The following is an 11,831-nucleotide window of genomic DNA, read 5'->3' as shown; positions in this document are numbered from 1 at the left end:
TAAAATGTCAAACATGGGCCATAACCGGTTTGGCTCAGTGGATAGAGCGTCGGCCTGTGGACTGAAAGGTCCCAGGTTCAATTCCGGTCAAGGGCATGTACCGTGGTTACGGGCACATCCCCAGTGGGGGGTGTGCAGGAGGCAGCTGATCGATGTTTCTCTCTCATCAATGTTTCTGACTCTCTATCTCTCTCCCTTCCTCTCTGTAAAAAATCAATAAAATATATTTTTTAAAAAAAAGTCAAACATGGTATCTCGAGTTACAATGTTACTCAGCAACTCTGTTCCTAGGAACTGAAATATTCACATGGCATCTTATACACAAATATAGAAGCATTATTCAAAATAGCCCCAAAGTAGAAACAACTGAAATGTCCACCAACTGGTAATGTATTTAAAAAGTGTGGTATATCCATACATGGAATACTGAAACACGCCATAATATCAAATAAGTTTGTAAACTTTATGCTATGTGAAAGAAGCCAGTCATAAAATACCACATATTGTGTGATTCTATTTATATGAAACTAGAGGCCCAGTGCACAAAACTCGTGTATGGGGGTGGGGGTTACCTCAGCCCGGCCTACACCCTCTCCAATTTGGGACCTCTCAGGGATGTCCGACTGCCTCTTGCAATCCAGGACTGCTGGCTACTAACTGCTTTCCTGCCTGCCTGATTGCCCCTAACCACCTCTGTCTTGACCCGCACCCGGGACCCAGGATTCCCTCCTCCTGATGTTCACAGGCACCCAGGACCCAGGCTGGCTTTGCCCGTGCCGGCTGCAACCGCAGGGGACCGTGGGCGGGTGGCTTCACCCAGGCCGCAGGCACAAGTGCAGCCATTGGTGCCAGGGACCGTGGGGTGGGCGGCTTGTCCCTCTCCCAGGCCACAGGCACAGGCGCAGCTGCTGGCACCCAGGACCAAGAGGTGGGCAGCTTGTCCCTTTCCCGGGCCTCAGCCCCAGCTGCTGGGACCTGGGACCGCGGACAGGTGGCTTGCCCTCTCCTGGGCCGCAGCCTGGCTGGTCCCCATTTCTCTCTTGCGAGATCATTTGTGCCTGGCTGGTCCCCATCCCTCTCTCCCCAGTGTTGAGTGTCTGAGCCATTATGGCGTGAGGGCGTGATGACCATTTACATATTAGCTCTTTATTATATAGGATGTCTAGAATAGGCACATCCTTAGAAACAGAAAGTAGACTAGTGGCTGCCAGGTGCTGGAAAAAGAGGGAGAATAGGGAATAACAATGGGTACAGGATTTCTTTTGGGGGTGATGAAAATGTTCTAAAATTATATAGTGGTGATGGTTGCACAACTCTATAAATATATTAAATACCACTGAAATTGTACACTTTAAATGGGTGATATTGTATGGTGTATGAATATCTCAATAAAGCTATATTTAGTTTGACTTTTTAAAATGTAATTATATTTATAGTTCAATGTTACTACTAAAAATGTAAGTTTAAAGTATATGAAGAATTTCCTCTAATTATGATTTTAAATTGCCTTATATAAAACATTTTACAATAATATTCTTTTAATGCAAATTTTAAAAATCAGGGAAATATAAAGAAAACAAAAATAAGAACAAATTTACATAGTTTGATATTTCATAAGACATAATTAGATTTCCTACAAGTTTAGCTAAACAACTATACAATAATATTTACAGAAATCCTTTGTTGCATATAAAAGAAATACCCTAACACAGTAGAGTCTCATAATGCCTTGGCGAACACCAATTTGATGCTTTAGTATTTTAATATGTTCACAAATTTTCAAACTCAAGCAAGTTTAGAAATGTCTTCATATTGAATTCCTTCAACTCTGCGTCCTTTTAAAGGGCCCTATAAATGAAAATTGAAGAAAAGGTTAAAAACACACATGTACTTAAAAGACATGAAAATGACACTACACTAAGGAATACAAATTTGCCTTTTCCATTTCCCTAAAATACAATTAAAGTAGCTAATATTTCTGTATGTCTATGAACTTTTAAAACATTCTATGGCATGCTCATTAAGAAATTACCGTAATTTTCTTCAAAGATATTTGAAACATGTTATCACTAGATACTGTGGCAGCATCTGCTAGCTGTTCCGTATCTGCCTCCTGGATAGGGAGATGTCCTAGCTCCCCGTATGGTTAGGTGTGGCCATAAGGTGGACCTCCAGCCCACGCAAGTGAACATAAGTGATGCCTGCCATTTCCAGGCCCAGGCCAGGCTACCTTCCACCTGCAATCCAATGCTCTCCTTGGTCTGCCTGAAGCAAACTCAACTATAAAAAGCCAATTACTGAAGACGGTAAAGTCACAAGTTAGAAGGGTTGTGGCTCATAAATCACCCTTCAGAAAAGAGCTGTTCCATGATCAAGAAAACCTATTTTGGACTTTTAGAATGAAAAGTAAAACTTTTATAATATTGGTTCCATTATCAATTTGAAGGTGGTTTATTTTATAGCAGATATCACTATTTTAAGCAATACAGATACTCAAACAGGTTTGTATATTTTCATCTTCTCTTCATATCCAACTACTAGTAAAAAGGGAAGGGGAAAACTAGATAATGAAAGTGCCAGTCATAAAAACTGTCAACCTGGGAGCTAAGAATATGGACTCTGGACCCAGACTGCTCAAGTTCAAATCCCATCCTCAGCAAGTGCCTAAACCATTTTGTGCCTTTTATCTAGGGAAGTAATAATAGGCCTATTATAGTGGTTTTCCTCTTCCAAAAGTAAGTGCTGCTTTGCAATTAATTAGAAAGGCTTTTTATTATATGGATTTCCTCACAGGTTTTATCTCAGTACAGCTCTGTAAGCAATTAAAGCATGAGAAAGGTAGGTGAAACTGTGGGGTTTAAAGTGAGGGAGGGAAGAAAGTACTTCTTAAAAATCAAACAAACTATAAACCAAAGGTATTCAGATGGAACCTCGAATATCCTCCATGGTAATTAGATGTTTTGTATTTCCCTCAGATGAAAACATGAAGCAGGACCTAAATTGGGTAGTATTATGAAATTAAAAAGTAGAAGAGGATTAAACTGCCACGGAAATATAAGATTTCCCATAACCTTATACTTGATTGAGCCAGAGAGAAAAACTTACTCTTAAAAAGATTGATAAAGTCCTCAGTGGAAGATCATACTCCCTTTTCCTCCCCCACCTCTCTAATTTAACATAGTGACAGGTTCTAGGTTAGTATTGTCAGGAACAAGAAAAAAAAAGCTTAAACTACTTAAAATGTGATTTCTCTCAAATAAGGAGATGCTTTTTCCAGAAAACATTCCTGAGACAAATATTCTCTAGCCAGTCAATAATGGGGTAGGAGCCTATGAATTCCTTCAGACAACAAACATAAAATTTGGCAGTTATATGCAATTGTTGATGGAGTTCAGAACTTTTATCAGATAATAGACCCGGGGTTTATTATCCTCCTAAAATATTAACACTTGCTGTACTAGAGAAAAAGGAAATAAAGATATATAATACATAGATCAGATTTTAAAAAGAATTAGCCAGTTAGGACAAAGCATGTTTCAGATCTTTCCTCCTTCAGACAACTTAAGTCTCCCTTTGTCTCATGCACAGACCTATCACTAAACTATCAATTCTAAATCAATAAGCAATTTTTGTATGTCAGATTTCTTTAAATTAATTATTGTATTGATTTTTGATACCTTAAATCCTTTATACAAGGACATTTTAAAAAATTGATCTCTGTGACTTTTCCCCCATTAATTATGACTACACATTCCCCACTAATTATACCATGCCAAATTGAATTTTATATTAGACTAGAGTGCACAAAAATTTGTGCACTCAGGGGAGTCCCTCAGCCCGGCCTGTGCCCTCTCGCAGTCTGGGACCCCTCGGGGGATGACCACCTGCTGGCATAGGCCCGCTCCCCGGGGGGGAGCAGGCCTAAGCTGCAGTCGGACATCCCCCCGCTCCCCGGGGGGGAGCAGGCCTAAGCTGCAGTCGGACATCCTTAGCGCTGCTGAGGAGGCGGGAGAGGCTCCCACCACCACCGCTGTACTGGCAGCTGTCGGCCTGGCTTGTGGCTGAGCAGAGTTCCCCCTGTGGGAGCGCACTGACCACCAGGGGGCAGCTCCTGCATTGAGCATCTGGCCCCTGGCGGTCAGTGTGTGTCATAGTGCCAGTCATTCCCAGACGTTCTGCTGTTAGGGTCAATTTGCATATTATCCTTTTATTATATAGGATAGAGGCCTGGTGCATGGGTGGGGGCCGGATGGTTTTCCCTGAAGGGTGTCCTGCTGTAGTGCCTGGCCAGCCTGGGTGAGGGGCTGATGGCTGTTTGCAGGCTGGTCACACCCCCTTCAGGGTGGGGGTTTCTACTGGGGTGCCTGGCCAGCCTGGGTGAGGGGCTGATGGCTGTCTGCAGGCTGGTCAAGCCCCCACCCCCACCCCCCCAATAGGGACCCTCACCCCATGGAGGTTTGGCCAGCCTGGGTGAGGGACTGATGGCTGTTTTCAGGCTGGCCTCACTCCCTTTAGGGTGTGGGGCCCCCACTGGGGTGCCTGGCCAGTCTGGGTGAGAGGCTGAGGACCGTTTTCAGGCTGGCCAAGCCCCTCTGCAACAGAAGCTCCCAGCCTCTCCTTTCTTTCTTTCTTTTTTTTTTTTTAATCTGGGATTTATTTACCTTCTATAATTGAAACTTTGTAGCCTGGAGTAGAGCTCAGAGCTGGACAGGGCGGGCGGGAGGGAAGCTTGGCTTCCTCCATCGCCGGGGGCAACCCAAGGCTCCAGCTCCGTGGCCACAGCCCGCTGAAAGCAGGTATCTGGGGTTTATTTATCTTCTATAATTGAAACTTTGTTGTTTTGAGTGGAGCTCAGAATTGGCAGGGGCAGGCGGGAAGCTTGGCTTCCTCCATCACTGGAGAAACCAAGCCTCCTGCTCGCTTCAGCTCCGTGGCTGCCAGCCGCCATCTTGGTTGGGTTAATTTGCATATAGTTGCTCTGATTAGCTGCTGGGCATGGCTTAAGGCGTGGCGAAGGCACAGTCAATTTGCATGTTTGTCTTTTATTAGTGTAGATGTGAGAGAAAAAAGTCAGATTATGAAATTGTACATATTATGTAGACAGTTTTATAAAATATAAAGACTGGAAAGGAACAGATTAAAATATTAATGGGAATTATCATTTGGTTGGGTGATTATGAGTAATTTAAAATTTTATTTATATTAAATTGTATTTTTCAGGTTTTATATGAGTATTACTATTGACTGAATGTGTCCCACCCAAACTTCCTATGTTGCAACCTGATACCCAATGTAATGATGTTTGGAGATGGGGCCTTTGAGATCACGGAGGCGAAGTCCCCGTGAATGGATTAGTACCCCTATAAAGGGACTCCAGAGAGTTCTCTTATTCCTTCCAACATGTAAAGACATGAAAAGGAAGCAGGCCCTCACCAGACACAAAATTGGCCAGTGCCTTGGTCTTGGTCTTCTAGCCCTTAGACTTGTGAGAAATACATATATGTTGTTTATAATTCACCCAGTCAGTGGTATTTGTTACAGTAGCCAGAATGGACCAAGACACATAGGCATTTCTTTGGGAATCAGAAAATGAAATGCTTTAGCAATGGTACAGTCAATAGAGAAAATAAGCTTACAGATTTCTAAACAGGAGAGAAGGTGAACAAAAAACCCAAACTCTAAAATGAAACAAAGACCAATCCAATGAGAAAGAACTATGACATATTTTTAAAGCATTTTGAAATTTCTGTCTTTGTGTAAACATACTTACAGTTTCAATGACTATAGTAGCTGAAAATGTCTTCTCATTGATGGATTCTAAGGTACCTTCATTGCCTCTGTAGCCTCCATTTAAAACAAGAATTCTTTTTCCTACAACAGAAACGAATATAACACTGAATGCAAAAAGAATGCCCACTTCTTTCTTCTACTTTTGTCACAGCAAAATGCAATTACACTGAATGAGCATAACGAAAAATAAAACCATTCTCTTAGAAGTTCTTAATCATTTAAGAATTCTGTAATATTCTAAAGTATAGTTTTTAGATACTTTAATTACTATCACATTATGACTCCTCATTTTTTTCACTTATTTGTTGAAGGAATATGTTTTGATTTTAGATTGCATGGTGTATACGGTGTTTGGAGGAAATGCTGAGTCCATAAGTAATCACAAAAAATTTGTTTCCTTTAATTCATCTTTTTAAAGATGGCTTAGCAGTTACATTAAAGTTAAAATATATGCCTGATGTGACTAAGCCAAAGCAATCATATGTCCATACAAAGACTTGTATGTGAACGTTCACAGCATTTTATTTGTAATAACCAAAAATTATAAATAACCCAAATGTCTATCAACAGATGAATGCGTACATAAACAGCAGTAACAGCAGATTGATGGTTGCCGGGGGAGGGGGGGTGGGAGATGGGAGACAAGAGGAGTGGGAGGGAATGAGAAGATTATAAAGGAAAAAGAAAAATTGGGGAGTGGGGGGGGGGGTGATAAAACATTCATTATCTGGATTATAGGGATGGTTTCATGAGAGTATTCACATGTTAAGAGTTATCAAATTGTATACTTTCTAAAGGTTCAGTTTATTAGAAAAAAACATTTAATCCATTAAGTGAGTTTTTATTTTAGAGGGAAAGTTAAATAAAGGATCTGATCAGTGAAGTTTTAGAGACTAACATGATCACTGCGCCAGCAATGATATCATTATGAAGAAAGTGGATCAGAGGCAAACAACCTGACCAAACGGCATCAACACTGGACACTGTGTTAGTTCCCAAATGATCAAGATCATTAAAGAAAAGGACTTGTATGCATGCATATTAGCATAACCAATGGACACAGACACTGGGGTGGTGGGGGCTTAACCGGGGTGGGAATGGCAGGGAAGGGGGTGTCAAATTGGGGAAGAAGGAGACATATGTAAAACTTTAGACAATAAAAAAAACAAAAGATCACTAAAGAAAACAGAAAGCAAAATCATAATAACTTTTACTTTACTATTTCAGGTAGCTAAATATATCTACACTAATAAAAGCCTAGGTGGACTTGGCACCGCCATGGACTTGGGAAACGGTGGGGAAGGCGGGGCGGGCTGAGGGGCCAAGGGGGGAGGAGGGGCATATGTAATACCTTCGACAATAAAGGTGGAAACCCTTAAAAAAAAAAAGCCTAGGTGGCCCTCATGCACGATATCGTCACAAGATGGTTGTCAAAAGATGGCCACGTGCACAGTGGAGGTGGGGCCCAGTGGCCACTCCGTGCGGTGAGACCTGGGGGTCCTGCGGCTCTGCGGTGCGGAGGAGGCCAGTCCTGGAGTCTCCGCCGCCTCGTGCAGAGGAGGCAGGTCGCGGCAGGGAAGGGCAGTTGTGGGCGATCAGGCCGGCAGGGGAGCAGCTAGGTGAGAATCAGGCTGGCAGGGGAGCAGTTAGGGGGTGATCAGGCTGGCAGGCAGGCGAGCGGTTAGGAGCCAGTGGTCCTGGACTGTGAGAGGGATGTCTGACTGCTGGTTTAGGCCTGATCCTGCTAAACCGGAAGCTGGACATCCCCCAAGGGGTCCCAGATTGGAAAGGGTACAGGCCAGACTGAGGGACACCAAGCCCCCCCTGCACAAATTTCGTGCACCAGGCCACTAGTATATTAATAACCAAGAGGCCTGATGCATGGATTTGTGCACTGGTGGGGTTTCCCCCCAGTCCCCGGCTCATCCCGGCCCTGCTGCACCTGCCACAGGCTCATGCCCAGGAAGTCTGGGTCTAAAGAGGCTTGCAGCAGTGCTTACCAGCTGTGAGCCCTGCATCTGGTGCCCAATGGTCAGCTGAGCGGCGCTCCCGCTGTGTGAGCACACTGACCACCAGGGGGCAGCTCCTGAATTGAGCATCTACCCCCTGGTGGTCAGTGCACATCACAGCGGCTGGTCGTTTAGTCATTCAGTTATTCGGTCACTTAGGCTTTTATATATATAGACTAGAGGCCCAGTGCATGAAATTCATGCACTGGGGAGGGGGGGGCGGGTGTCCCTCTGCCCAGCCTGCACCCTCTCCAATCTGGAATCTCTCTCACAATCCAGGACTGCTGGCTCCCAACCACTCACCTGCCTACCTACCTCATTGTCCCTAACTACTTCTGCCTGCCAGCCTGATCACCCCCTAACTGTTCCCCTGCCAGCCTGATCGACACCTAATTGTTCCCCTGCAGGCCTGGTCCCCTCCCCAACTGCCCTCCAATGTAGGCCTGGCCAGCCCCAACTGCCCTCACCTGCAGGCCTTGTCCCCCACAATGGCCCTCCCCTGCAGGCCTAGTTCCCCCCAACTTCCCTCCCCTGCTGGCCATCTTGTGTGTTGCAATGATGGTCAATTTCCATACTGGTCAAGACTAATTAGCATATCAGGGCTAATTAGCATATCCCTCTTTTATTATATAGGACTAGAGGCCCGGTGCACAAAAATTTGTGCACTCGGGGGGGAGGGGAGTCCCTCAGCCCAGCCTGTGCCCTCTCACAGTCTGGGACCCCTCGGGAGATAAAGACCTGCTGGCTTAGGCCTGCTCCCGGGTGGCAGAGGGCAGGCCCAATCCCTAGGTGCAGGCCCTGGTCGGACTCAGAGCAGGGCCGATTGGGGAGTTGGGGCACCGCCCCCTTTCATGCACAGAGCAGGGCGATCGGGAGGTTGTGATGCCACCCTCAGTCACGCTCAGGGTAGGGCCGATTGGGGGGTTAGGGCACCGTCCTCTGTCACACTCAAGGCAGGGTCGATGGGCAGGTTGCGGCGCCACCCCCTGTCACGCACAGAGCAGGGCCAATCAGGGGGTTGGGGCACTTCCCCCTGTCACTCAGAGCAGGGCCCATCAGGGGGGTTGGGGCTCTGTACCCTGTCACGCACACAGCAGGGCCAATCAGGGGGTTGGGGCGCTGCCCCCTGTCACGCACAGAGCGGGGCCCATCAGGGGGTTGGGGCGCTACCCTCTATCACCCACAGAGCAGGGCCGATCAGGGGGTTGGGGCGCCGCCACTCTCACACTCAGGGCAGGGCTGATGGGGAGGTTATGGCTCTACCCCGTCACACACAGAGCAGGGCCCGTGTGTGTGTGTGTGGGGGGGGGGGGTTGGAGCGCCACACCCTGTCACACACAGAGCAGGGCCGATCAGGGGGTTGGGGCGCCGCACCCTGTCACACACAGAGCCACAGGGAGATCAGGGGGTTGGGGAGCTCCCCCCTATCAGGCACAGAGCAGGGCTGATCAGGGGGTTGGGGCGCCTTCTCCTGTCACGAACAGAGCAGGGTGGATAGGGAGGTTGTGGCCCCGCCCCCTGTCACACACAGAGCCGCAGGGTGATCAGGGGGTTTGGGCGCTGCCCCGTCACACTGGTCCTGGTGCCGGGAGACCTCACGGCTCCACTCATCCCGGTGCTGGGAGGCATATTACCCCTTTACTATATAGGGTAGAGGCCTGGTGCACGGGTGGGTGCCGGCTGGTTTGCCCTGAAGGGTGTCCTGGATCAGGGTGGGGGTCCCCACTGGGGTGCCTGGCCAGCCTGGGTGAGGGGATGATGGCTGTTTGCAGCTGGTCACACACCCTTCAGGGTGGGGGTCCCCATTGGGGTGCCTGGCCAGTCTGGGTGGGGGGCTGAGGGCTGTTTTCAGGCTGGGGGTGACTGAAGCTCCCAACCGCTCCTTTTTTTCTTTTCTTTTTTTTAATTCTGGGCCAGCTTTAGCTTTGAGGCTTGGCTCCAGCTCTTAGGCCTCCGCTGCTGAACGTAGGTTTCTGGCCTTTGCTTATAATGTTGTGATCCTGCTGGCTGAAGCCCGGGGACTAAAGCAGGTTTCTGGGGTTTTGTTTAGCTTCTATATTTGTTGCATAGTTGCTTAGAGTTGCAGCTCAGAGGCCTGCAGCGGCAGGCGGGGAATGCTGGAGTCCTCCGTCACTGAAGCAGCAAGCCTCATGTTAGTTTCAAGCTGCCTGGCTGCCGGCCGCCATCTTGGCTGGCAGTTAATTTGCATATTGCCCTGATTAGCCAATGGGAAGGGTAGCGGTCGTAGTATGCCAATTACCATGTCTCTCTTTTATTAGATAGGATAACTCTAATATGATTGAATTTCTCTAGACATGTCTGTGTTTTGCTTCTGGGGGGAAAAAATCCAGGAAGGGAAAACTTGTTCATGATACAAAAAGCTTTCTCAGAAAACTGGAAAACTAACCGTATCACCAAGTCAAACAGAATCAGTTATATATGTTAGCAGTTATATAGTATTTCTAAAAAGGAAACTTGTATCTAAAACTATCAAGTAATATCAAAAAACTGGTTTAATGAACAGAATCACTCATGTTGATGGCATATGCATTAAACAGTCTGCAAAAAGATTTACCTGGTGCTGGAATTACTGTTTCTAAATGAGTCTGGTCAAGTTTCAGCTTGTCTCCAGAGTCAATCATCTTTACAACAGCTGTATATTTGTCAATTACTTCCTGTCATGTAAAATCAACACTTTTATAATAGAAGAGATATGTGGAACACAAATTAAAAAAAAACAACCCACAGAAATAAAATAAAAAATGAAATTCCAATCAAAAGAGTAATTCCTTCTATAAACAACACTATTTTCTAGAAACCATTTACTATTTCTTAGTCTATGGTTCTTAATAAAGAATTCAATTCAAAGGTTAGGTTAAGGTTTTCATCTGGAAAGAATAAAAGCTGGTGATCTCAGAATAAGATTTTAAGAAATATAGTGAGAGGGATAATTTCACCTAGCTTCAAGGACAGTGGAAAGGCAATTTATGCATGCACAGGCTGGGTGCTGAAATGAGCTATATTTAGGAAAAACAAAAGGGAAGAAAGGACTGGAATGTTGATTATTAAGTTTTAAAATCCTAGAGCAGTCAAAAGATACTCTCTTAGGGCAAAACACACGAGAGGACTCCTTGGAACTCTGGGGGCACAATTATATTGCCCATCATCATCAAAGAGAATGCATTTTACTGACTAGCAAGGTGTGCACACTGAGTCTAAGAGGTGCCAATGGGATCTGATACATACTATTTGCTCCAGTAAGAAAGCAAACAGAGATTAAGTATAAACAATGGTTGAAAATGAATTATTTCTCCAATGATTATGAATTCATCTTTCCTTTTATAGAACCATCAAGTACCTTAGACATTTGCTTTCTGCTACTAGGAATTGATTTTTAAGGAGTATCAAAATGGATTTACCTAGTCACCCACAACTCCTTTCACAAATTTCATTTTTAACTTCATGTTCTTACCTTAACAATGCCTTTTTTCTTATGATATTTCTCTCCAAGTCTTTTGGTTATAATTTTCACAATTATTTCCTAAAAATAACAAAAAAGGAAAGACAAATTATTTTTCTGTTTTACTCCTTCATTTTAAACTGTGTTCACCAAAAATCATCATAAAATGTGACTGCTCTGCTAAATAATAAAATTTGGAGTTGTAAGCCTTACCAACAATGGCACTTCCTTAGTAATCTTTCATTCCTTCTTTCTCTTTTTATTAAATACAGCAACCAAGAGGAAAAATATATATCTAATGGCTGATTTCCATAGTAAAGATTTCTTGAAATCTAGGACTTTTATCTATAAACCTCAACTCTATTAACTCATGTCCTTCATAAACAGCTTCTTTCTCTCTATCCACTTAAAGAAGTGAAAAGTGTTAAGGATGTTATACTGTAGTATTCACTATTGATATAAAATGCAGATGGCAAGAGTCTCACTGGGAATCCTCAGGACATGACACTGTTTTCAGTGTTCTTTTCTCATTATGTTGCTTTCAATTTTTGATACAGATGAGATTCCTCCAA

General features: G+C 44.8%; 1 protein-coding gene across 2 annotated transcripts in view; it reads right to left on the bottom strand.

Moving 5' to 3' along the window:
• Window positions 1–1,520: 1,520 nt before the first annotated feature.
• The window catches only part of KIN (Kin17 DNA and RNA binding protein), a 33,858-nt gene continuing 23,547 nt past the window's right edge, over window positions 1,521–11,831 (bottom strand). For both annotated transcript variants that reach the window (XM_036341588.1, XM_036341598.1), the window contains 4 exons: window positions 11,272–11,340; window positions 10,375–10,474; window positions 5,771–5,871; window positions 1,521–1,848 (listed from right to left, as the gene is read on the bottom strand). In XM_036341588.1, coding sequence (XP_036197481.1) covers window positions 1,786–1,848; window positions 5,771–5,871; window positions 10,375–10,474; window positions 11,272–11,340 — 333 coding nt within the window. In that variant the 3' untranslated portion in view covers window positions 1,521–1,785. The remainder of the gene's footprint in view (window positions 1,849–5,770; window positions 5,872–10,374; window positions 10,475–11,271; window positions 11,341–11,831) is intronic.

Source organism: Myotis myotis, unplaced genomic scaffold (genome assembly GCF_014108235.1).
Source record: "Myotis myotis isolate mMyoMyo1 unplaced genomic scaffold, mMyoMyo1.p scaffold_m19_p_1, whole genome shotgun sequence".
NCBI lineage: Eukaryota > Metazoa > Chordata > Mammalia > Chiroptera > Vespertilionidae > Myotis > Myotis myotis.
The sequence above is the reverse complement of the archived record's forward strand: the minus strand, read 5'-3'. Positions and strand labels throughout refer to the sequence as shown.